The sequence below is a fragment of the Anser brachyrhynchus genome, assembly GCF_964034855.1.
Source record: "Anser brachyrhynchus genome assembly, chromosome: W".
NCBI lineage: Eukaryota > Metazoa > Chordata > Aves > Anseriformes > Anatidae > Anser > Anser brachyrhynchus.
Window position 1 is genome coordinate 24,699,909 of NC_137704.1, and position 27,543 is coordinate 24,727,451.

The following is a 27,543-nucleotide window of genomic DNA, read 5'->3' on the forward strand; positions in this document are numbered from 1 at the left end:
GAGATAGAATGAGTAATGTTGCTGTATGGCACTTAAAATAAAAACCTTAATTTTAATAAAAACTTTTGTAGGCTTTGGGTGTTAAACCTAAAATGATCAGCATAATTAAGAAATATAACTTAAAATCCTGAATTGTCCAGATGAGACACTGGGGAGATAATTGTGTTTAAGTAGTTTTATTAAATGCAACTTAATGGTGTGTGTGGTGTTTTATTTTTATTTTTTTCCTTATTTTTTTAGGTTTTGCTATGTATATTTGTCCTTTCTTTACCTTCTTTCTTCTTGTGTGCTAAAGACTTTTGTGCCTTGGGATAGAGGACCAGGGGAAAATGTCATTGAACAATCCTTTTCCTGGAAAGAATAGAATTGGTCCTAAGATGTCTCCAAGCTAAACTCCTTTTATTTGCCTTGAACTCTATTTTAGTCTGAATTGTTTGCCAGTCAGAATTTCTGTTTTGTGTCTGTATTGTATGTTTTAAGAAACTTAAAATGACAGAGTTCAGTAGAGAGACTACCAGTTCTGTTGCTAATAAATGCTGTTACTCTTTGTTTTGTTAGGATGGACAAGGTTACCTGGAGGAATTGGTTAAAGATATTGTACATTGGCTCAATTCTTCATCAGGAATGAAACCTGAACGTAGTCTTCAAAATAATGGGTTACTAAATACCCTTAGTCAGCACTACTTTCTGTTTTTTGGTACTCTATCTTGTCACTCTCATGGAGTCAAAATGCTTGAAAAATGTAATGCGTTTCAGTGGTGAGTGTTTTTATTCTGTTTGAATTGTGCTTACAGGTATAATCATTACAAAACTTGTAAACTGTGCATGAGTACCATTGTCTATAAAGCCAGAAACTTCAAAATTCTTGTGATTGGTTCAAATAGAGACTCCACAATTGTGGGGTGTTCTTTTTTGTTGTTTGGGGGGGGGGGGGGGGGAGGCTGGCTGGGTGGGTTGGTTTCTTTTTTTCTTCCTTTCTTCCTTATCTTCTGAAGATGATAAAATCCAGACAGTTTTACAGTGTTTTAGAATGAGGAATTGTTCACAAAGCTTCATGAATATTTTTGCACTCATAATCACTAATTCAAGTGTGCTGACACAACAGTTACAGAACAATTATAAAATTAAAGTGTTTTTTTTCCCCTTGTAGTTTAATGCATTATTTTGTCCCCCTTTGACTCTAACAGCCGCAACAGTTTAAAGTCACTCCACTTGATATGGGAACTTACTTTGTATTCTTCTGCATTTATAGAAATGAAAGACTTATTCAGAGTATTTGTTTAAATTATTTATTGAATAAATAAGTGAATTTAACTGGATTAAAATACTGCTTTTTTTTTTCCCTCTCCACCAGTCTTCTTAATTTTTGTTCTTTGAAGAACCAGGATCACTTGTTAAAACTGACTATTTCTAGTTTGGATTACAGCAGAGATGGTTTAGCAAGAGTCATCCTTTCTAAAATCCTGACAGCAGCAACTGATGTAAGTTTGATTCAATATATGTACCATTGTTATTTGCCACTAGACATTTATTTTGTTATTCAAGATGTGTGACTTCATTTTTAAGATATTATATATACAGAAAGGTTTATGTATTTAGAGAAATGAAACTCCTATTCGTGTAGCTCTTGAATTTAATGTGGACTTCACACCTTTTACTGTATTTGTGCTCAAGATATTAAGTCATTCAAACAAAGGTTTCTCTCATTTATGAAAGAGGTTAAAGTCTTTAAATGCATAAACCAAGTGTAAGCCAAGTATAACATTATTGTATAGTTTAGTGAAGACATTGTTTTCACAAACAGAAATGTATATGTATTTCTAGCAGTAATAAGCAGGTTAACCTTCTAGTGATGGATGCTGTTTTGATAACGATTGAGATCACTGTGGTGGAACTGAGGAAAAGCTATAACTCCTGGAATGAAGGGGTGGTTCAGAAATAGGCAACGAGATTTGTACTTTTGAATCAAAGAAAGTGAGTAGAAATAGCACGCAGACTTGTGCAGACTTAGGAAAGGAAGCTCCTGAATTAAAAGCTCAGGAAACTAAAAAAAAAAAAGACAAATCAATCAGGCGTAACATAGTAGACAAGCAAGCACTGATGTCAAGCAAATGACAATTAAGTTAGATTTAAGCTAACTAGAAAAAAAGCTTTCAGTAATTCATGGAGAGCTATTTTTCTGTCAACTGGACAAGGTAGAATATATTCTAGAGTGGAATAAGGTAGATGCTAGTTTTAAATGTCTCACTGTATTTAAGAAGAGGAAAGGAAAAGAAAGAAATCAAGGATGTTTCTCAGAGGCTACCAAAGATGTTATGATTCTTATAAGTAAAGAGAGGGGTATGAAGGTAATGAAGAGAGTTGGGTTTGAAGGAATACCTCATTGAAAAAAGAGGATGAGACTCCCTACTGACTAATTTTTAAGTAATTTTTTAATGAAGTGATGACTTTGATATCCTTTTTCCAAAGGTGTTTTATGCCTAATCTGAACAAGGAAATAGGAATGAACAAGTTATGAGGACCGTGTCTTTATTTGATTTCTGAGCTCCTGTTAGATGACTGCTAGTTAAGAGCAGTTTACTTGTGGAACTTCATTGAGCTGTTTCTAATGAGATTTTGTGTCAGTAGGTACTAACCCCCCCAACCCACATCCACCCCTCCACCAACCTCACAGGTATTTTTCCTTCATAAAAAAATAAAAAGGCTAGACAAGAGGGAAGAGAACACCAATATTTCAGTCACTTCCAAATGCAGATGGTTAACAATTAGGAAAAAAGTCCAGGCATGCTGTCACAATCTCTTCAATGAGGTATATAATTATACAGACAATTTTATTAATTTTCTTATGAATTAGTGTCTGTGTTTTTAGATTTTGGGGAAGAGTTCTTGATTCTGATATCTAAGATATAATGACTTAAAAATTCTAGGGGGAAAAAAAACAAACCACAGTGTATTAAACTCTTGTCCATGTTTTGTCTGGGATAGAGTTAATTTTCTTCGTAGTGGCTGATATGTGCGATGTTTTGGATTTAGGAGAAAAATAAAGCTGATAACACACTGATATTTTAGTTGTTTCTGATCACTGCTTACACTAAGCCAAGGACTTCTCAGCTTCTCATATGACCCTGCCAACAAGGAGGCTGAGGGTGCACAAGAAACTGGGAGGGGACAGAGTCAGGACAGCTGACCCAAACTGGCCAAAGGGGTATTCCATACTATATGACATCATGCTGAACAATAAAACAGGGGAAAGTTGGTTGGGGGGGAGGGGATGGCTGCTGCTCAGGGGTCTGACTGGGCATCAGTCAGCGGGTGGTGAGCAATTGCATTGTGCATCACTTCTTTTGTTTGTGTATGTATATATATTATGATTTTCCCTTACTTTTCTGTCCTATTAAACTCTCTTTATCTCAACCCACAAGTTTTACCTTTTTTTCCTGATTCTTTTCCCCATCCCACTGTTGGGGTGTGAGCGAACGGCTGTGTGGTGCTTAGCTGCCTGCTGGGTTAAACCACAACTGTGATGCAGGTATCACTAGCTGGAAGCAGACTGGCTTGAAATGGGGTGCAGACCCATAGAAGTGATGAAGCAGGCCAGAGGTTACTATGCTCAGCTGATTCATACAGATCAGCACAGAAGCCAGAAGATGTAAGATAAGTCCACTCCTCAGTGACACATGATGGTTTAAGTTAAAATGTTAGGTAATAAAATGAAACACTTGAGAAGAGGAAACACTGGTTATTCTGCTGTTTCTACCATGAACTGGCAGAAAAGGCAGCTGAGGCAATATTAATTTGGTTCAGTAGGAATGACCAAAGCACATCTGGAGGTAGATTAAGATCTTCACTGATCTGCAAGGATACTGCTCCACTCATGTTTTTGTTGTATATAGTCATCCAAAAATGTTACTCACCTTCTAATGCTAAGCTGACTACAGAAATGATTTCCTTGTTCAGAGACACTCATTACAAAATGGCTACCAAATGGCTTCACAGCTCTGGGTAGCTGTTAAAGGTATATGAGGGCAACAAAGCTGGTAAAAGTGTTGGAAGGCGTGTCCTATGAGGAGAGGCTGAGAACACTTGGGTTGTCTAGTCTGGAGAAAAAAGGGATAAGAGAGAACCTTGTTGCTCTCTACAACTCCCTGAGAAGGGGAAGCACAGAGGGAGGTGCCGGTCTCTGCTCCCTGGTAACCAATGTTGATGCTCATGCCTGTCAGTGTTCAAGAGGCATTTGGACAATGCCCTCAATAATATGCTTTAACTTTTGGTTAGCCTTGAATTGGAGAGGCAGTTGGACTTGATGATCTTTGTAGGTCCCTTCCAACTGAACTATTCTAATTTCTATATAACCTCAGTTAACCCAAGACAAAAAGCATCTTCAGCTCTTGAAATGAACAGATACTAAAAGTAAGATATTTCATTAACAAACGTCTCAGGGAATTTAGAATTTGTGGATGGTCTTTTACCCTTACAAAACACTCTTTTTAGAAATTATGCCCATTTCCATGCATTTTTAAACAGAATTTAGAAGCCAGAGACAGTACACAAAAAAATCACAATCTCTATTCTTTCCAGCATATCAGGAAATGGACCTGTTGGAGCGAGTCTACAGGAGAGCCATGAGGATGATCAGGGGACTGGAGCACCTCTCCTATGTGAAGAGAGGCTGAGAGAGTTGGGGTCGTTCAGCCTGGAGAAGAGAAGGTTCCGAGGAGACTTTACAGTGGCCTTCCAGTACCTAAATGGGGCCTACAAGAAAACTGGAGAGGGATTCTCTATCAGGGAGTGTAGTAACAGGATAAGCGGTAACAGCTTTAAACTAAAAGAGGGTAGATTTAGATTAGACATTAGGAGGAAATTCTTCACTATGAATGGTGAGGCATTGGAACAGGTTGCCCAAAGAAGTTGTGGATGCCCCCTCCCTAGAAGTATGCAAGGCCAGGTTGGATGGGACTTCTGGGCAACCTGGTCTAGCGGGAGGTGTCCCTGCCCATGGCAGGGAGGTTGGAACTAGGTGATCTTTAAGGTCCCTTCCAACCCAAACCATTCTATGATTACAAATTAACAGAAACCCTTCCATAGACAGTTGCTTATTATTTACTATGCAGGCTCCACTCATCCTACCAGGTTCTCAACAAAAGTCCTTGAAAAGTGAAGGTGGAAGGGCTTGTGAGTATCATATTTGAAGTGAAGAGCATGTTCATTATTAATCTTAGGATTCACTTGTCCAAGGTGATAGAATGCTAGTTCTGGTAATATTTAGAATCATAGAATCATTAAGGTTGGAAAAGACCTCCAAGATCATCTGGTCCAACCATCCCCCTACCACCAATATTACCCACTTAATCCTGTCCCCAAGCACCACGTCCAACCTTTCCTTAAACACCCCCAGGGACGGTGACTCCACCACCTTCCTGGGCAACCAGGTCCAATGCCTGCCTACTCTTTCTGAGAAGAAATGTCTCCTAATTTCCAAACTAAACCTCCCCTGGCACAACTTGAGGCCATTCCCTCTAGTCCTATTGCCAGTTATCTGTGAGAAGAGGCCGACCCCCAGCTCCCCACAACTCCCTTTCAGGTAGTTGTAGAGAGCAATAAGGTCTCCCCATAGCCTTCACTTCTCCAGACTAAACAACCCCAGGTCCCTCAGCCGCTCCTCATAGGACTTGTGTTCCAGACCCTTCACCAGCTTCGTAGCCCTTCTCTGGACATGCTCCAGGGCCTCGATGTCCTTCTTGTACTGAGGGGCTCAAAAATGAACAAGGTAATTGGTAGAAATAGGTACTTAAAAGGTAGTGATTGTTCTTGCCAGATACTGTGGTGGTTTCACACTGCTAGCTAGCTAAACTCCACCACACCACTCTCTCACTCCCCCTCCTCAAAGGAAGAGGGGAAGAAAATATAGTGATAAAGGGCTCAAGGCTTGAGATAAGGACAGGGAGATCACTCACCAATTACCATCATGGGTAAAACAGACTCAACACAGGGAGATTAATGTAATTTATTGCCTATTACAGACTAGAGCAGTGAGAAACTAAAAGCAAACTAAAAACATCTTCCCCCTCATCCATCCTCTTCTACCTCTTCCTCCCGTGCGGCGCAGGGGAATAGGAAATGGGGACTTTAGTCAGTCCCTAATGCTTCATCTCCGCCACCCGTTCCTGGTCACTCTCTTCCCCTGCTCCAACATGGGGTCCCTCCCATGGGATGCTGTCCTTCTCGAGCTGATCCTACATGGGTTTCTCACAGGCAGCAGCTCTTTAAGAATTGCTCCAATATGGGTGTGTACCACAGGATCCATCTGTCAGGAGCAAACTGCTCCAACATGGGTCCCCCATGGGCAGCAGCTCCTGCCAGATCACCTGCTCCTGCGTGGGCTCCTCTCCACGGGCTACAAGTCTGGCCAGCATGGGTTCATGAAAGGCAAGTCCTGCCTGAACAACCTCATCTCCTTCTATGACCAGGTGACTTGCTGTGGTGGTTTTACCTTGCTAGGCAGCTGAACTCCACCACAATCGCTCTCTCACTCCCCCTCCTCAGAAGAGGAGGGGAAGAAGAAAAGCAAAGAAACAGCTCACGGGTTGAGATAAGGATAATTTAATTAAAGGAAAAATAATTATTAAGGGAAAATTATTATTAATTTAATAATTTAACTAAAGGGAAAGGGAAAAAGAGAAAGAAAAAAAAAAAAAAGCAAAGGTTGTGTGGAAGCGCAGAGGAAAGAAATTACTCTCTGCTTCCCACAAATGAGCGATGCTTGACCACGTCCTTGAAGCAGGGCCTCAGCGCACGTAGCCGTTATTTGGGAGGACAGATGTTTTCAAAACAAGAGTCCACCCCTCCCCTCTCCTTCCTTTTTCCACCTTTTATTGCTGAGTGTGACATCATATGGTATGGAATATCCCTTTGGTTGGTTTAGGTCAGCTGCCCTGGTGATGTCCCTTCCCCACCTCTTGCCCACCCCCAGCCTGCTCGCTCTTGGGGGGGGGGGGGGGGGAAGCAGGTAAAGGGAGTTCTGAATCTGTCCCAGTATTGTTCAGTAGTAGAGACAACACTGGTGTGATACCAATGCTGTTCTAGCTACAAGTGCAGAGCACAGCACTGTATGGGCTGCTGCAGGGAAAGTTAACTCCATCCCAGACAGACCCAGTACACTTGCCTGGTGGAGGAGGGAAAGGCTGTTGACGTAGTCTACCTAAACTTCAGCAAAGCCTTTGACACGGTCTCCCACAGTATTCCCATGGAGAAGCTGGCGGCCCATGGCTTGGACAGGTACACTCTTTGCTGGGTTAAAAAATTGTCTGGATGGCTGGGCCCAGAGAGTGGTGGTGAATGGAGTGAAATCCAGCTGGCGACTGGTCAGGAGTGGTGTTCCCCATGGGTCGGTGTTGGGGCCCATCCTCTTTAATATCTTTATTGATGATTTGGATGAGGGAATTGAGTGCACCGTCAGTAAGTTTGCAGATGATACCAAGTTAGGGGGAAGTGTCGATCTGCCGGAGGGTAGGAAGGTCCTGCAGAGGGACTGGAGGTTGGATCAATGGGCAGAGACCAGTGGGATGAGGTTCAACATGGCTAAGTGCCGGGTCCTGCACTTTGGCCATAACAACCCCATGTAATGCTACAGGCTTGGGGCAGAGTGTCTCAAAAGCTGTGCTGAGGAAAACGAGTCTGGGGATCTTGGTTAATGCTCTCCTGAACATGAGCCGGCAGTGTGCCCAGATGACCAAGAAGGCCAACGGCATCTTGGTTTGTATCACAAATAGTGTAGCCAGCAGGACCAGGGAGGTGATCATCCCCCTGTACTCAGCTCTGGTGAGGCCGCACCTCGAGTACTGTGTTCATTTTTGAATGAACTGCAGGGTTTGCTTCTTTGAGAAGAATCGAGAAGCTGCCCCACCTCAGATAAGAGCTCCAGAAGGGACCTGCTGCTGGCCAGAGCTGAGCTGATGAGTGATGCTGGAAGAGCATATTTAAGAAACGGAAAAAACTGCTGCACAACAGCAGCTGGGAGAGCAAGGAGTGGGAAACAGCCCTGCAGACACCAAGGTCAGTGAAAAAGGAGGGGGAGGAGGTGCTCCAGGTACCAGAGCAGAAGTTCCCCTGTGGTCTCTGGAGAGGACTATGGTTAAGTAAGCAGTCCCCCTCCAGCCCATGGTATACCACAGCGGAGCAGATCTCCACACTGCAGCCCATGGAGGCGCCCACGGTGGTGCAGGTGGATCTGCCATGATGGAGGATGCGGCTCATGGAGAGCCTCCACAGGAACTCCGGGCCAGACTTGTAGCCCGTGGAGAGGAGCCCACGCAGGAGCAGGTGATCTGGCAGGAGCTGCTGCCCATGGGGGACCCATGTTGGAGCAGTTTGCTCCTGACAGATGGATCCTGTGGTACACACCCATATTGGAGCAATTCTTAAAGAGCTGCTGCCTGTGAGAAACCCATGTAGGATCAGCTCGAGAAGGACAGCATCCCATGGGAGGGACCCCATGTTGGAGCAGGGGAAGAGAGTGACCAGGAACGGGTGGCGGAGATGAAGCATTAGGGACTGACTAAAGTCCCCATTTCCTATTCCCCTGCGCCGCACGGGAGGAAGAGGTAGAAGAGGATGGATGAGGGGGAAGATGTTTTTAGTTTGCTTTTAGTTTCTCACTGCTCTAGTCTGTAATAGGCAATAAATTACATTAATCTCCCTGTGTTGAGTCTGTTTTACCCATGATGGTAATTGGTGAGTGATCTCCCTGTCCTTATCTCAAGCCTTGAGCCCTTTATCACTATATTTTCTTCCCCTCTTCCTTTGAGGAGGGGGAGTGAGAGAGTGGTGTGGTGGAGTTTAGCTAGCTAGCAGTGTGAAACCACCACAGTATCTGGCAAGAACAATCACTACCTTTTAAGTACCTATTTCTACCAATTACCTTGTTCATTTTTGAGCCCCTCAGTACAAGAAGGACATCGAGGCCCTGGAGCATGTCCAGAGAAGGGCTACGAAGCTGGTGAAGGGTCTGGAACACAAGTCCTATGAGGAGCGGCTGAGGGACCTGGGGTTGTTTAGTCTGGAGAAGTGAAGGCTATGGGGAGACCTTATTGCTCTCTACAACTACCTGAAAGGGAGTTGTGGGGAGCTGGGGGTCGGCCTCTTCTCACAGATAACTGGCAATAGGACTAGAGGGAATGGCCTCAAGTTGTGCCAGGGGAGGTTTAGTTTGGAAATTAGGAGACATTTCTTCTCAGAAAGAGTAGGCAGGCATTGGACCTGGTTGCCCAGGAAGGTGGTGGAGTCACCGTCCCTGGGGGTGTTTAAGGAAAGGTTGGACGTGGTGCTTGGGGACAGGATTAAGTGGGTAATATTGGTGGTAGGGGGATGGTTGGACCAGATGATCTTGGAGGTCTTTTCCAACCTTAATGATTCTATGATTCTAAATATTACCAGAACTAGCATTCTATCACCTTGGACAAGTGAATCCTAAGATTAATAATGAACATGCTCTTCACTTCAAATATGATACTCACAAGCCCTTCCACCTTCACTTTTCAAGGACTTTTGTTGAGAACCTGGTAGGATGAGTGGAGCCTGCATAGTAAATAATAAGCAACTGTCTATGGAAGGGTTTCTGTTAATTTGTAATCATAGAATGGTTTGGGTTGGAAGGGACCTTAAAGATCACCTAGTTCCAACCTCCCTGCCATGGGCAGGGACACCTCCCGCTAGACCAGGTTGCCCAGAAGTCCCATCCAACCTGGCCTTGCATACTTCTAGGGAGGGGGCATCCACAACTTCTTTGGGCAACCTGTTCCAATGCCTCACCATTCATAGTGAAGAATTTCCTCCTAATGTCTAATCTAAATCTACCCTCTTTTAGTTTAAAGCTGTTACCGCTTATCCTGTTACTACACTCCCTGATAGAGAATCCCTCTCCAGTTTTCTTGTAGGCCCCATTTAGGTACTGGAAGGCCACTGTAAAGTCTCCTCGGAACCTTCTCTTCTCCAGGCTGAACGACCCCAACTCTCTCAGCCTCTCTTCACATAGGAGAGGTGCTCCAGTCCCCTGATCATCCTCATGGCTCTCCTGTAGACTCGCTCCAACAGGTCCATTTCCTGATATGCTGGAAAGAATAGAGATTGTGATTTTTTTGTGTACTGTCTCTGGCTTCTAAATTCTGTTTAAAAATGCATGGAAATGGGCATAATTTCTAAAAAGAGTGTTTTGTAAGGGTAAAAGACCATCCACAAATTCTAAATTCCCTGAGACGTTTGTTAATGAAATATCTTACTTTTAGTATCTGTTCATTTCAAGAGCTGAAGATGCTTTTTGTCTTGGGTTAACTGAGGTTATATAGAAATTAGAATAGTTCAGTTGGAAGGGACCTACAAAGATCATCAAGTCCAACTGCCTCTCCAATTCAAGGCTAACCAAAAGTTAAAGCATATTATTGAGGGCATTGTCCAAATGCCTCTTGAACACTGACAGGCATGAGCATCAACATTGGTTACCAGGGAGCAGAGACCGGCACCTCCCTCTGTGCTTCCCCTTCTCAGGGAGTTGTAGAGAGCAACAAGGTTCTCTCTTATCCCTTTTTTCTCCAGACTAGACAACCCAAGTGTTCTCAGCCTCTCCTCATAGGACACGCCTTCCAACACTTTTACCAGCTTTGTTGCCCTCATATACCTTTAACAGCTACCCAGAGCTGTGAAGCCATTTGGTAGCCATTTTGTAATGAGTGTCTCTGAACAAGGAAATCATTTCTGTAGTCAGCTTAGCATTAGAAGGTGAGTAACATTTTTGGATGACTATATACAACAAAAACATGAGTGGAGCAGTATCCTTGCAGATCAGTGAAGATCTTAATCTACCTCCAGATGTGCTTTGGTCATTCCTACTGAACCAAATTAATATTGCCTCAGCTGCCTTTTCTGCCAGTTCATGGTAGAAACAGCAGAATAACCAGTGTTTCCTCTTCTCAAGTGTTTCATTTTATTACCTAACATTTTAACTTAAACCATCATGTGTCACTGAGGAGTGGACTTATCTTACATCTTCTGGCTTCTGTGCTGATCTGTATGAATCAGCTGAGCATAGTAACCTCTGGCCTGCTTCATCACTTCTATGGGTCTCAAAGGCCTTTAATAGTAGAAGTTAGGATCTTCTGACAAGTCTAGTAAATGGTTTTATCTATGTTTTTCGTGTAGTTGTTCCTTGGGGGAAAGAGGGGAATGTCTGTTTCCTAAGATATCCTCTAGATTGGTTTTCCTATCAGTTCTCATCAAAAATTCTGGCATTTTCTTCATCTGGGAAGATAGTGTCAGGACTGACTTTGCTCCTCCAATCTGGGAAATGTATTCAGGTGATCTTAACTGCACAAAGGTTGTAGTCTTGCTCGAAGTCTTTAGGATTGTTGGAAATGCATGCAGTGGTTTTGCAGCCCCAGGTAAGAGGTTTGAATGTCTTAGTCTGAGTCATTCCTTCCCTTTTCCATACCTTCAGTTACTTAAGGCTCTATTTTTCTGTTCTTTACACCTTTTTCATAGAAACATAGAATGGCTTGGATTGGAAGGGACCTTAAAGATCATCTAAATCCAACCCCTCTGCCATAGGCAAGGATGCCACCCACTAGATCAAGTTGCCCATGGACTTGTCCAACCTGGTCTTGAACACCTCCAGGGATGGAGCATCCACAACCTTTCTGGGCAACATGTTGCAGTGTCTCACTACCCTTACAGTGCAGAATTTCCTCCTAATGTCTAGTCTCAATCTATCTTGTTTTAGTGTAAGATCATTCCCCCTTGTCCTATCATTATCTACCCGATAATGGATGGAGTCCTCCTCCATCTATTTTATAAGACCCCTTTAAGTATTGAAAGGCTGCAATGAGGTTTCCCTGGAGCCTTCTCTTCTCCAGGCTGAACAGACCCAGCTCTCTCAGCCTTTCTTCGTAGGAGACGTGCTCCAGCCCCTTGATCATCTTTGTGGCCCTCCTCTGGACTCGCTCTAACAGATAAACATCCTTCTTGTGCTGGGGGCTTGTGGTGGTTTTACTCAAATGGGCAGCCGAGTTCCACCACGGCCACTCTCTCACTCCCCCCTCCTCAAAGAGGAAGGGGGAGAAAATACAACACAAAGAGCTTGAGGCTTGAGATCAGAATGATTTAATTAAAGGGAAAGGCAACGGGGAAAAAAACAAAACAAAAAAAAAAAGGGCGTGCGGAAGCACAGAGAGGAAGGGGAAAAAAAAGTTATTCTCTACTTCCCATCGACGAGCGATGTTTGGCCACATCCTGGGAAGCACGGCCTCAAAACGCATAACGGTTGTTCAAGAGGACAGCCCCCTCCCCCACGAGAGCCCCCCTTTTATTGCTGAGTGTGACATCAGGTGTTATGGAATATCCCTTTGGTTGGTTTAGGTCAGCTGCCCTGGCGATGTCCCCTCCCCATCACTTGCCCACCCCCAGCCTGCTGGCTCTTGGGGGCTTGGAGGGGGTCCTGATGCTGTGCCAGTACTATGCAGCAATAGACACAACACTGGAGTGATACCAGTGCTGTTCCAGCTACGAGTGCAGAGCACAGCACTGTGTGGGCTGCTGCAGGGAAAGGTGACTCCATTCCAGACAGACCCAGCACAACCTCCACCCCTTATTCCATAACATTTGTGTCACACTCAGGTCCCACATAGTTTAGTATATAGATATTCTCATCACCACTGTTCCCTGTCCATTAAAATATTCATAGGTCTGTACTTCTTTTCATTCCATAGGCCTTTCCCCAAAATGTTCATAAAAACTGTTGATGGTTTCAGCTTCATCTGTCAAAGTGGTCACTCAGGGCAGGCGGAGTTGGTTTTCTTGACGCCAGCACCAGCTTAGCTCACGTCACTTTTGCACTTGCCTGGTTCCTTGCCAAGTTGACCTGTCATTGGTTCTGCAGTGTCCTCCTACAACACATAACTTGGATTACAGATTATTTTTCTCCCAAGGTTAAATCTCCTTGAGGCACACACCTGATATCCCCATCCTTTTGCATTACCCACCAGGTGTACCCTGGTCCTTGGGCAAAGACAATCCCACGAGTGGGTTTGCCTTTTCCCATGGCAGGAGCAACCGACACCGCCTTCCCCATCCACTTCCCTACATGCGCTACAGGGACTTTAGCTTCTCCCACAGTGTGTAGGACTTTTTCTAATTCACTCACCCCTAACCATGGTAGAAACCATCTTGCAAAATGGTGAAATCCTTTGTTTCTTTTCACTAGAGGATTTTCTGGAGTTCTTTTAAGTCTGTGTGGGATGTCAGGAGGGGTTTGGCTTTGTGGATCTTCAACAATGGTTACATTTGGAATTATTGCCCCTTGGGTGTATGCTCCCTTCCACCCCAGGGGCAACTACCTTTCGAGCTTTATTACCACATAGCCAGTACCAACCCTTGCCATTCGGGGCGGGCCATCCGGTTACAGGATTCCCACAATATACTTGGTGCGCATTGTAAAGGTTCGCATTCCCATAGCTACCGTATTCAGTACAGTATGGATAATTTCCTACTTCATGGATAATACCTCTGCATCCAGGGTCAGTTTTATTACCTCCTGAGTTTATACTAATGTTGTCTAAAGAACATCTTTGATAACATGTGATATTATAGCCAGGATTATGTGTAGGGAGTTCAACCTCATAATCTATTCCTTCTCGGGACTGAGTATAATTTGCTGTGTTTAGAAATTTGGAGAATCCAGATACAGTTGTCGCTGGTAACGGAATAGCAATTAGGGACAAGGTCTTCTCAGTGTTTTTAGGCATTTGGGAACAAATCCAACAATTATTCCGATAGAGAACTCGAGAGATATTCTGAATTAATTGGAAATGTTGATTTTCCCCCCATCCTATCACTACTCTATTAAGAATAGAGAATACTAGAATAAATTTAAAATACATCATTTCTATATATACATATCCCTATTAAAAAGAAAAACAATTAATACAGATAATAAAGAATCACACACTAAAGTTTCAAAAAGAAAGAAAAAAAAAACTAAAATACCTCCTCCCCCCGTTACCTATTAATTCTATTACTTCTAAGGAGAAATTAAAAGTTTACAATAGTTAGTTTTGTTTGTTTTTAACAGTCTAGATCTTAAAAGTCCCTGTTAAAACAGTCTTTTATGTATCAGGGTTAACTGATGCTTTTACCCAGGTATAATGAGTCCACCCTTTCTCAGCTGTTCTTACTGCTGTCTCAGTAGTCAGGAGCACCTGGAACCCACTCAGGTCGCAGTTTCGGTTCTCTCCAAGTCTGTATCAGAACCTAATCTCCAGCTCGGAATGGATAAATCGGGACTTCCAGAGGTGGAGTTTGAGCTAACAGTCCACGGGTCCTGAGAGATAATAAAGAGGATGACAGCCCGAGTATATAGTTTTTAAGAAAAGCATCCTTTGTCTCAAACTGAGGTAACTTCCCTCTGCCCAGGTATGGCAACCCAAATAATATTTAATATGGTGAGACTCCCACATCCTTCCTTGGCGCCGTTCGAATTCGCAGAAGTGCTAAAGGTAAACACTTTGTCCAGGGGAGTCGAGTTTCTAAAACTAATTTAGTTAGTTGTTTTTTTATTATCTGATTCATTCGTTCCACTTTCCCAGAAGAGGAAGGATGCCAGGGAGTATGAAATTCCCAGTTAATCCCCAAAGCTCGCATTACCCCTTGTAATATCTGTGATGTAAAGCGACTTCCTTGATCAGAGTCAATATTTTCAACAATTCCATACCTGGGAATTATTTGTTCTAAAATTACCTTAGCTACTGTGTTCGCAGTAGCAGATACTGAGGGAAAAGCCTCCACCCATCTTGATAAGTAGTCAATTAAGACTAATAAGTATTTAAATCTACCTATTTTGGGGAGTTCTGTAAAGTCCACTTGTATACTTTGGAAAGGTCGAATTCCTGGTTCTCGCCCCCCCTTTGACTGTTTACAAATGATCTTCCTATTTAGCTTTTGACATATTACACATCCCCTGCACACTTGCTTAGCCAGAGTATATATCCCCACACACACATATTTTCGTAGAACAGCATCACACATTGCTTAAACTCCCCAATGACTTCCTTGATGTAAAACAGTTAATATTTGCCTCATTATTGCCTTGTTCAGCATTTCTCTTCCATCAGGGAGTATCCATTTTCCTTCAGACTCCGTGGCTCCTAATTCCTTAAAAAACTCTTTTTCTTTGTCACTAAATATCTGTTTTTCTGGTGGAGAGGGTACCTCAGGTATAAGACAATTTATAGTGGATTCCGATTGTAAGGCTGCCTCCCGAGCCTTTTCATCTGCCACCTGGTTTCCTCGTGCAGTGACTGAGTTCTTTTTCTGATGTCCTTTTATGTGCACTATTGCAATTTCAATAGGTAGTAACAAATTATCTAGGACTTGTTTTACAAGTTCACTATGGACCAGTTCCTTTCCCTTACTATTGATCAATCCACGTTCCTCCCAGATTTTACCAAATGTGTGAACCACTCCATATGCATATTTGGAATCAGTATAAATAGTTCCCTTTTTCTCTTTAAGCAGTATAAGTGCCAAATTTAAGGCATATAATTCACATGTTTGGGCTGACCAGTTATTAGGTAATCGGCCCATCTCTTTTACTTCCTCAGTAAATCCATCAATCACAGCATATCCATTATACCTTTTTCCCTCTACTACCCTTGAGGATCCATCAATAAACAGAATATCTCCTTCCTCCAGGGGAACATCTTGTAAATCAGATCTCATTTTAGTTTGATATTCAATTAAATCCAGGCAGCTATGTTCTATATTCTCTCCAGCACTTTCCCCTTTCCATAGGAAAGTAGCTGAATTCAGGCATGCTTTTGTAGTTAACACTGTCATCCTTTTCAATCAGTATTGCCTCATATTTTAAAATTCTGGAATCAGTCAGCCAGCGCCCAGCTTTCTGAGTTAGGATCGTTTTAACTTGGTGTGGAGTAGTAACTACCAGACAAGCCCCGAAAGTTAATTTCCTACTTTCCTCTACCAGGATAGCAGTCGCAGCCACAGCTTGAACACATTCAGGCCATCCTCTAGAAACTGGGTCCAGCAATTTAGATAAATAAGCCACTAGTTGACGCTTATCCCCCCACTCCTGAGCCAATACTCCCAGTGCTGCTCCCTGATCCACGGTAGCAAAAAGATAAAAAGGTGTATGTAATGCGGGTAGAGCTAAAACTGGTGCCGTAATTAAGCTCTGATTCAGATTTTCTATTAACTCCTTTTCTTTTTCTGTCCATTCAAGTATATTAGGCTCCTCATCTAATAACTTGAGATACAATCCTTTTGTCTTCTGAGCATGTGCCTCTATCCATAATCGACAGTACCCGATCAGCCCCAAAAATTTCCTTAGTTCTCTTTTAGTTTTAGGTAGGGGTAACTCAACAATTCCCTGGATCCTCTCTGGATTTATTCTTCGTTTTCCTTCAGACAATAGATGCCCTAAATACTTAACCTCCCTTTCCACATATTGTAATTTATATTTTGATACTCTCAAGCCCTGCTTTCCTAGGAAATTTAGCAACTTATTAGTGGCTTCTCGCACCACTGTTCTCTCTGGTCCAGATAATAAAAGATCATCCACATATTGCAGCAGCAACACCCCTTCTGGAGGTTGGAATTTTTCCAAGATCTGTTCTAAAGCTTGGCCAAATAGATTTGGTGATTCTGTAAACCCCTGAGGCAAGACTGTCCATGTATATTGTTGTTTTCGCCCTGTTTCAGGGTCTTCCCACTCAAAGGCAAATATATTCCTGCTCGCAGGGTCCAGTGGACAGGCCCAAAAGGCATCCTTCAAATCTATTACACTGAACCACTTATGTTCATGTGGGAGCTTGCTCATCAGAGTGTATGGATTTGGAACCACAGGGTGGTGCTTCCACACTATCTCATTAATTTTTCTTAGATCCTGCACCAATCGGTAAGAACCATCAGCCTTTCTTACTGGCAAAATGGGAGTATTAAAAGGAGACATGCATGGTTCTAATAATCCATCCTTAATCAATTCTTTTATTACTGATTTAAGACCGTTTCATCCTTCAGTTGCAATAGGGTATTGCTTCTGCTTTATTGTCTCATATCCTTCCTGCATACCTATCTTTAGGGGGGTAATATTAATTCTTCCTCTATTTCCCTCCTTGACCCACACTATAGGGTCTATTTCTTTTTCATCATCTTTTGTCAATAACCTCATTGATACCGTTATCCCTGTCTGACCAGTTACTATCTGTGTACCCAATTTCATCATTAGGTCCCTCCCCAGCAAATTAGCCCCTGCCTCAGGTACATATAATAATTGCCCAGTAATTATTTTTTCCCCCAATCTCAGTTTGGTTTCCCCAAAAAGTGGCACTGTTATTCCCATCCCTTCCACCCCCGTTACCCTTAGGGTCTCATCAGTTAATTTAAGCCCTGATACCTTATGAGCTAGTGATGATCTAGCTGCTCCAGTATCCACTAAAAATACAACTTCTTCTTCATTAGGTCCCACCACTATATTTATCAAGGGCTCTCAGTGGGACCAAATCTCTGAGAACCCCTGACTCCCCTATTCTGAATTTATAACACCAATCAATCTCTCCTCCTTTTTCCATTCAGGGCAATCCCATCTAAGGTGACACTCTCGACCACACTTGAAACATTTTTTCTGTCCCTGTCGCAGTTTAAACTGTGACATAGATTTCTCTGCCTGTTGTTCTTTCGTTTCTCTTCTTCTTCCATCTGCTCTAGCCCCTCCTGAAAGTGTCTTCCTCTATTGCTAATTTTCTGTTTCATTATCTGATTCACTGTGGATACCATTAGTTTTGCTTTTTGTTTCTCCTTTTCCTCCCCTCTCCTGACATACTTTTTGAGCCTCCCGCAGGAGGGTTTCTATTGGCTGTTCACTCCATCCTTCTATCTTTTGGAGCTTTTTTATGTATATCTGGCCAGGCTTTGGTCACAAAATGTACTTTCAAAAGCCCTTGGGCCAGAGGGTCATCAGGATTCATCCCCGAATACCTCCTCATTCTATCCCTCAGTTTTTGCAAAAAGTCATTAGGGGATTCATCCTTTTGTTGTTGAATATCAAATGCTTTAGTAAAATTCTGGGACTTCAGTACTGCTTCCCTAATCCCCATTACTATTATGACCCTTAGATCTTTCATATGGGTCCTGTGCTGCTGGTTATTATTATTCCAATTGGGGTCAGCTAGTGGATATTTTTGCTCTACTGGAATTGCTCCCGGCCCGGGAGGGTTAGCTCTTTCCCATTCTCGCATAGCCACCCTCCTGATCAATCCCTGCTCTTCCCCAGTAAATAACATACTCAGGATCAACATCATCTCCCCCCAGGAATACAAATTAGGTCCCAAAAACTGTTTGAATTGTTCTGCTAGTCCTATAGAATCCTCAATTAAAGATTTCATCTCCTTCTTAAAGTTCCTAACCTCCCCACTAGTGAGGGGGGCGTTCACATAACCAGTGTGCCCTGGCCCCATCGGGACCTCCCTAAGAGGGTACATAGACCTACCAGCACTATTGTCGTTAGGGAAGGGAAGATTTTCATTGTCTTTTTTACATTGCTCTAACTCCCGTCGGAGCCTAGAGTGTGCTTTCCTTTTAGGGACCACCCCCCCTTCCGGGGCAGCTGCAGCTTCAGCTGCCGCTGCCGCCGGTACAATCTTAGGATTAAAGGGGGGGGGGGGTAAATTTTCCAAGGGTTCCCACTGACCGACCCCTTCTTCTAATTCCTTTTCCTCCTCTTTCTTTTGATCCCGACCCTTTCTCAGTAAAAGCTGATTCACTTCCTGCATCCAGCAGGCAGCATAATTCGACTCCTCCTCTGAAAACGGAACCTTGTTATTCACATGCAAATTCAAAGCCTGACAAATCCAGTCTTCACCAGACCCGTATTTTGGCCAAAATACTGAAGTTCCTTTTATTGGCTTTTTAGGCCAGACAATTACACAATATCTAACCATCATTATTATTTTTTTTAATCTTTTCCCCAAGTTTTTGGGTTGTTTTTCCAAATCCTTATCATTCTCTCCAAAGGGCTATCTTTAGGCACAATCCCGGGGTCTCCACCCCCACCCTGCTGACTCTTGGAACCCTTAATCCCCATCCCTTCCTGACGTGCTGCTGTGGACTTGACCACCCACAGGGTACCACACGCCTTCACCTAGCATTAGGACAGAGGTGGGGCGTACTGCCGAGCACCTCACCTCACTGTGCTCGGGGTACCGTACACCTAAGGGCCCAAACCCCCCGAGACTCTCTTTCACTCCTCTCCTCTCTCTCTTTCTCTTCGTCCCTCTCCAGCTGAGGGGACTTCGTTCATCCCCTCGCAGGACCACCGAGCCTCGCGGATCGGGACTTCACATTCGCTCTGCACTAAAAGTCTGTCTCATTCACACTCACACTCATTCACACCAGAGTCTCCTTGAACCCAACCCAAGGCAAGATACGGTAAAGTTTCCCTTACCTCGGTCCGTGCATGGCTTCCCGGTCCGGGTTATCAGCAGTAATCCCCGTGCCTGTTCCCGATCCGGGCTGGACTATATCTGGGCTGTGTCTGTGTATGTTTGTGCTGGCCTCCCTTCTCCCCAGAGCTTCGCAGAGCCTGTCTTCAGATTAACACTCTCGGTCCTTTGCCGGCCATACCGAGACAACCCACCACCCCCGACGGGACCACTGAAATCAGCAGGGTGCACCTTCCTGTCTGTGGTGGCAAGAAATCTTCAGTAGGCAACAAGATCCCGGACGAGCCCCCAAATTGTGAGAAAAATCTCAAATAATTTTCTTCAGACAGGCTCTTCTGTGAATCTATTTTATTCGCGATTGCAATGGCGGGCGTCCTGTCAATCAGGAGCACATTCTTGTAAACAAATCATAACCTTTTATTCCCTACTTCCCGATGCGTGATCACCTCCCCTGTTTCCTCATTGGCTGAGTACTACAGGTTCACAAGCTACTCAACCCTCCTCTATACCATATATGTACAATTTTTCTTTTTTTCCACCCTTTACTTTCTCCTTTCTTATGTTTTGAGAACTTGTGATCTTTGTTTTACTGTTCTCACACTGCTCATCCTGTTTTTCTCAAGCTTCTACCTTGTTTTGGAACTGTGAGGCCTCCTACTGTCCACTTATCTACTTAACATTTTTCCTTGTTATGACTACACAACTACCTTGGACTACAGAAAAATAATTTTCTACTGCAAAAACACAACTTAGTTTCTCACAGATTTTAACAGTCCATTGTACCTCTCAACCTTCCCAGAGGCTTGTGGGTGATAAAGGATGTGATACACCCACTCAATACCATGCCTCTTGGCCCAGGAGGTGACCAAACTGTTTTGGAAATGACTCCCATTGTCGGACTCAATTCTCTCTGGTGTACCATGTTGCCACAGCACTTGCCTTTCCAGGCCCAAGATAGTGTTTCGGGCTGTGGCCTGGTTTATGGGGTATGTTTCCAGCCACCCAGTAGTTGCTTCTACCATGGTGAGTATGTACCGTTTGCCTTGGCGGGTTTGTGGGAGTGGTCCAATATAGTCAATTTGACAGGCCTCACCATATCGAAACCCTAGCCACCTCCCCCTGTTCCAGGGAGATTTTACTCTCATGGCTTGCTTGATTACAGCACAGGTTTCACACTCATGGGTGACCTGTGTGATGGCCTCAGTGGTCAGGTCCACCCCTCGATCACGAGCCCATCTGTATGTGGCATCCCTCCCTAGATGTCCTGATGTTTCATGGGCCCATCGAGCTACAGACAGCTCACCCTTATGTCCCCAGTCCAGGTCCACCTGAGCCACTTCACTTTTTGAAGCTCAGTCCACCTCTTCGTTGTTCTGATGTTCTTCAGTAGCGCAACTCTTGGGCATGTGGGCATCTACATGACGTACCTTTACAGCCAGGTTTTCTACCCGGGCAGCAATATCTTGCCACAGTGTAGCAGCCCAGATAGGTTTACCTCTGCGCTGCCAGTTGCTCTGTTTCCTTTGCTGTAACCACCCCCACAGGGCATTTGCCACCATCCATGAGTCAGTGTAGAGATACAGTACTGGCCATTTTTTCGTTCAGCAATTTCTAGGGCCAATTGTATGGCTTTCACTTCTGCATACTGATTCGACTCGCCTTCCCCTTCCATGGCCTCCACGACTCGTTGTGTGGGACTCCACACAGCAGCTTTCCATTTCCGATGGTTCCCTACCATGTGGCAGGATCCGTCAGTGAACAACACATACTGCTTTCTGTCTTCTGGCAACTCATTATATGGTGGTGCCTCTTCAGCACGGGTTACCTCTTCTGTTGGTACTCCGAAATCCCTGCCCTCCGGCCAGTCCATGATCTCTTCCAGGATTCCTGGGCGGTTGGGTTTTCCCATTCGAGCCCGCTGTGTAATTAACGCTACCCACTTACTCCATGTAGCGTCGGTTGCATGGTGTGTAGTGGGGATTTTCCCTTTGAACATCCAATGTAACACAGGTAGCTGTGGTGCCAAGAGGAGCTGTGCTTCTGTACCAACAACTTCTGAAGCAGCTCGAATCCCCTCATATGCTGTTAATATTTCCTTTTCAGTTGGGGTGTAATTGGCTTCTGATCCTCGATAGCCCCGGCTCCAGAACCCCAGAGGTCGACCTCGAGTTTCTCCTGGGGTTTTCTGCCGGAGGCTCCAGGTGAGGCCATGCTCCCCAGCTGCAGTGTAAAGCATGTTTTGCACAGCTGGTCCGGTACGAACAGGCCCAAGGGCTACTGCACGAGCTATTTCTTGTTTGATTTGTTCAAAGGCCTGTTGTTGCTCGGGGCCCCACTCGAAATAGTTTCTCTTTCGAGTCATTTGATATAGAGGACTCACAAGCTGACTGTAGCCTGGAAGATGCATTCTTCAGAATCCCACAAGGCCTAGGAAAGCGTGTGTTTCTTTTTTGCTAGTTGGCGGAGACATAGCAGTTATTTTGTTGATCACATCCATTGGAATATGGCGACGTCCATCCTGCCATTTTACCCCCAAGAACTGGATTTCCTGTGCGGGTCCCTTGACCTTACTTTGTTTAATGTCAAAACAAGCTTTCAGGAGAATTTGGATTATTTTCTTCCCTTTCTCAAAAACTTCTGCTGTGTTACCCCACACGATGATATCATCGATGTACTGCAGGTGTTCAGGAGCTTCCCCCTGCTCCAGCGCAGACTGGATCAGTCCATGGCAAATGCTAGGGCTGTGTTTCCACCCCTGGGGCAGTCGATTCCAGGTGTATTGGATGCCCCTCCAAGTGAAAGCAAACTGTGGCCTGCATGCTGCTGCTAGAGGGATGGAGAAAAATGCATTTGCAATATCAATTGTGGCGTACCACTTGGCTGCCTTTGACTCCAGTTCATACTGGAGTTCTAGCATGTCCGGCACTGCAGCACTCAGCGGTGGCGTGACTTCGTTCAGGCCACGATAGTCCACCGTTAGCCTCCACTCACCATTAGACTTTCGCACTGGCCATATGGGACTATTAAAGGGTGAATGAGTCTTGCTGATCACTCCTTGGCTCTCCAGATGATGAGCCAACTCATGGATGGGGATCAGGGAGTCTCGGTTGGTGCGATATTGCCACTGGTGCACAGTTGTAGTCGCAATTGGCACCTGCTGTTCTTCAGTCCTCAGTAATCCTGCAGCAGAAGGGTCTTCTGAGAGACCAGGCAGAGTAGACAGCTGCCTAATCTTCTCTGTGCTCAAGGCAGCTATGTGAAAAGTCCACTAGTACCCTTTTGGATCCTTGAAGTGCCCTCTCTTGAGGTAGTCTATGCCAAGGATGCACAGAGCCTCTGGGCCAGTCACGATGGGGTGTTTTTGCCACTCATTCCCAGTTGGACTCACTTCAGCTTCCAATACAGTTAATACAGTGCCCCGTGGTGTGCGTCCTGGATTCTCCCTTGCTTGAGCCGGAGAATGCTGGCACTTAGTGGCTGAAAGATTCTTCCATCTAGGTGAGGAGGAAGTTATGTGTTCTTCTAACCGTTGGGACAGTTTCTCCACGGCTGCAATGCAGGCCCGTACTGGGGCAGAGAGATTTTCTTCATATTTATGGAGCTGGTTGGACACAGTCTCCACTGTTGGCCCCATCCCCTCTTCCCAGTTTATTGCTGCCAGTGTGCTGGCATGTGACAGGGGTGCAGCCCGTACAAACCTCAGTGCTGTGCACTGGACTTCATCAGGGTCTTTAGGTGTCTGTTCATGGTCAAATCACTATAAATCATCTCCAGCACAGCTAATTCCCTCAGTTGCTGGGGACCTTTCTCCATGGTGGTCCACTTGCATAATTGATATACAATATCTTCCTTGTGGGGATACCTTTCTTTCACAGCTGCCAGGAGTCGCCTCCAGAGGCTGAGAACCTGTGCCTCTCTCCCAATTACTCTGTCTATGAGCCTTTCTCTAGAGAGGGATCCCAGCTGCTTGGCTTCATTGCCTTCTAGTTGTTGGCTATTGACCCCAGTGTCCCAGCATCGAAGCAGCCGGGTGAGGAGGTGCTCACCTGGATGAAGACTGAAATCCTTTCGTATTTCTTGCAACTCACTCAAGGATAGAGATCGGGTGGTTTCTGATTCATTTATGATTTCCGTCTCTTCTCCCTGATGTTGTTGTGATGACGCTGCTTTAGAGCTGCCTGCCTTTTCCTCTTCTCCCTCCTCCTTAGGAGGAGCTTCTTCCCCTACTAAACGAGCTGACTTCCATTTCCATTGTTTTGTCTTGACTATGGGGGCGACTGATACCATGAATGATTGGTCCTCTGGGGTGGTCACAGTATGCGTTATCTCGTCATCGAATTCAGAAACTTCCCCATCCCCTTGAGGGTGCTGGGCAGTGTTAATTACCATTTGATAGGCATGAGCCAGACCCCAGCAGAGTGCAGCAAGCTGGTGGAGTTCTCTGGTACTGCCAGGGTCGGAGCATACGTCTTTCAAACATTCTACCATTTTTTTGGATTTCGCACTTGTTCAGGGGTGAAGTGAAAAACCGTTGGAGGAGACAACCGTGACAGGTACCTGCCCATATCCCCCCACACACCTTGCCACCCACAACTACTTTGTCTCGGGGCAGGTTTTTGGATGATATTCTTAATGAATTGTTTGACCTTGGGAAGGAAGAGAAACACTAGAACTAGTAATAGGAGGATGACAGCTGACCAAGGGTATTCAAGATACTTGAAGGCTGCTGCAATTAGCCCACAGGGAGAGAAGAAGAAGGCACCACTCCCGATATTATTCACAAATTGACTTCTAGGGGAGAAAAAGAAGGCAGTGTAATTCTTAATATTTCCGAAAAGATAATCTCCAGGAGACCAGAATGATAACAATGCAGGGCCTGAGTACCAGACAAAACTGAAGGCCAGTATGTTACAGCACAGTATGATAAAGAAACCAAACACAGATTTTAACACGTTCTCTGATTGGATATAGAGGAGAAAAGAGAACGGATTACATACAACATAGTGACACAGAAAAATAGTAACAGCAAACCAAACATTGTGACTAGTAAGTATGTTAGTCGTAAATACTTTAATCAATTCTACTGTTATCTCAACCCTCGAGCCCCACGTTGGGCGCCAAAAAGGGCTGTGGTGGTTTTACTCAAATGGGCAGCCGAGTTCCACCACGGCCACTCTCTCACTCCCCCCTCCTCAAAGAGGAAGGGGGAGAAAATACAACACAAAGAGCTTGAGGCTTGAGATCAGAATGATTTAATTAAAGGGAAAGGGAATAGGGGAAAAAATAAAAAAATAAAGGGCGTGCGGAAGCACAGAGAGGAAGGGGAAAAAAAGTTATTCTCTACTTCCCATCAACGAGCGATGTTTGGCCACATCCTGGGAAGCACGGCCTCAAAACGCATAACGGTTGTTTGGGAGGACAGCCCCCTCCCCCACGAGAGCCCCCCTTTTATTGCTGAGTGTGACATCAGGTGTTATGGAATATCCCTTTGGTTGGTTTAGGTCAGCTGCCCTGGCGATGTCCCCTCCCCATCACTTGCCCACCCCCAGCCTGCTGGCTCTTGGGGGCTTGGAGGGGGTCCTGATGCTGTGCCAGTACTATGCAGCAATAGACACAACACTGGAGTGATACCAGTGCTGTTCCAGCTACGAGTGCAGAGCACAGCACTGTGTGGGCTGCTGCAGGGAAAGGTGACTCCATCCCACACAGACCCAGCACAGGGCTCCAGACCTGGATGCAGTACTCCAAGTGGGGCCTCACAAGAGCAGAGTAGAGGGGGAAAATCACCTCCCTCGACCTGCTAGCCACTCCTCTTTTGATGCAGCCCAGGATGCAGTTGGTCTTCTGGGCTGCAAGCACGCACTGCTGGCTCATGTCGAGCTTTTCATCCACCAGAACCCCTAAGTCCTTCTCTGCAGGGCTGCTCTCAATGAGTTCTTCTCCCAGTCTGTACTCCTGGCTGGGATTGCCCTGACCCAGGTGCAGCACCCTGCACTTGGACTTGTTGAACCTCATTAGGTTCAGTAGACATTCACATCCATCTCCATACTGATCTTTTATAATTTAATAAATACAGACTTTACTTTGTTAGAGGTATTATAGTTTTAAAGGTATAAAGACTGGAGAACTGAAGAAAGATTTGGGCACCTGATTTTGTCTTTTGTTTGTCTAAGTAAAGATAACTTTCCCAGTAAACATCAGGGTTGTTCTGTGCTTACTCTAGAACACTTCAAATTCTTGTAGATTAAGCCCCTTTTCTTCTATTTTGAATGTAATTTATCTAATAAAAAGTTATATTAATGAGTTTATGTTGTTTATTCAACATACTTTGAACAAGAGTACAGGAACTGACAAAATACTTCATTCTGCTGTCACTGAGAGAAATCCAAAGTAGTAATCTAAATGTTGGGAAACTATCTTATAAGAAAATGACTTTTTTATTTAGAGGGTTTTCTGAGAAGCTTTGAAGATCAGATACTTTTGGACAACACTTTGTCCAAAAGAGGTTCTCAGGGTTTGCTTATTGAAGTATTTTTTTCAAAGCATAATGTACATGAAAGTATATGCAATTGCACTGGCTGTTTACAAGGCATTTCTTTTACGTACCCTGGACTGTGTGGTGTTGTCACAGTGAATAAGTAATTGATAAAGGGTTTCCAAGTAGACTGGCTATAACCAGATTAGTAGTAATCTCAGATTTAAATTTCCTGTTTGATAAGATATAGTTCTCTAATAGACTGTAGTTTTAACGCATAAGATGTGCATCTCAGTTACTTGCTATAAAATATGGTAATTAAAATTGTATTTTCAAACATGATAAATCATCAATTACTTTATCTTTTTTTCTTCCATTAAAAAAAACAATTTGCTTTTTGCAGAGCTGCAGGTTGTATGCAACAAAACACTTACGAGTATTACTGAGAGCAAATGTAGAGTTCTTCAGCAACTGGGGGATTGAGTTACTGGTGACCCAGTTACATGATAAAAATAGAACTATTTCTTCTGAAGCACTTGATATTCTAGATGAGGCATGTGAAGACAAGGTGAGCATCCTTTTCCTTTTCAGTCTATTTGTGGTATGCTACTCTGTAAAGTGTTCCCCAACCTCCTCCAGTAACAAAGTAAAACAGTAGCAAGAAGCTACCGATGGTTTGCTTTCTTGATTGTCCTTCATGGACTTCATAATACTTTGTAGACCCTATGCTGAAAAAGCTGCACTGTTAATGACAAGAAAGTGTAGATGTTTGGATTATGCTTATTTTAAAATATTAATTCAGGCTAATTCAGCTATTTTGATCATTATACTTTGTAAAGGAATATGTATTTAATGACAGAAGGTACAAAAAGTGGATAATATTAGGATGAGGTCAATGCTGTTTGATACTTCTTTGTGTGAAAAACTTGTTACATCATTGCTGGCAGATTGTTGTAATTGTTGTAGTTTTCAGAGTGTTATAGTGCTCAGATATTACTTATGTATTTTTAATTATTTTAGGCCAATCTTCATGCCCTTATCCAAATGAAACCAGCTCTTTCTCACCTTGGAGACAAGGGTTTGCTTCTACTCCTAAGGTAAACGTTGAATATGCTGTTTGACTTTCCACCATGGAAACAATAAGTTTTTGGTTTTTATTCAAATTATGTGATTTAAGTGGGATACTGACTGACTGGTGTTACTTTACAGGTTTCTGTCCGTTCCAAAGGGGTTTTCGTATCTAAATGAAAGAGGTTATGTAACAAAACAAATGGAAAAGTGGCAGAAGGTAATACTAAGAATAAAAAGTGTGTGTTCGCTTGAAATTAGGAGGAGGAAGGGTGTGAATATACAGGTTTTAGAAGGTCAAAGATAATTTAAAATATTGCACATTCACATATGTGTATTGCTCATGCCAATGTATTTATTCCTACAGTGACTTAGGAATTTGCTGGAAAAGTTTAACAGGGACTTACAGTTTCAAAACTCCTCTGTACATGTGTGCTTTTGATTTACCCAGGCCTTTTGCATAATTTTGATATTCCAGCAAATATTTTAGGAGTACAGTGACTT

General features: G+C 43.9%; 2 protein-coding genes across 12 annotated transcripts in view; one reads left to right on the forward strand and one right to left on the reverse strand.

Annotated features, from left to right (window-relative positions):
• Nucleotides 1-27,543, reverse strand: part of LOC308184797 (uncharacterized protein) — a 383,809-nt gene that overhangs the window by 278,257 nt on the left and 78,009 nt on the right. The gene's annotated exons all lie outside the window — the stretch shown is intronic.
• Nucleotides 1-27,543, forward strand: part of LOC308184712 (rapamycin-insensitive companion of mTOR-like) — a 221,699-nt gene that overhangs the window by 157,164 nt on the left and 36,992 nt on the right. For all 11 annotated transcript variants that reach the window (XM_080572055.1, XM_080572052.1, XM_080572057.1 and 8 more), the window contains 5 exons: nt 559-758; nt 1,355-1,481; nt 26,375-26,539; nt 26,992-27,068; nt 27,181-27,259. In XM_080572055.1, coding sequence (XP_080428181.1) covers nt 559-758; nt 1,355-1,481; nt 26,375-26,539; nt 26,992-27,068; nt 27,181-27,259 — 648 coding nt within the window. The remainder of the gene's footprint in view (nt 1-558; nt 759-1,354; nt 1,482-26,374; nt 26,540-26,991; nt 27,069-27,180; nt 27,260-27,543) is intronic.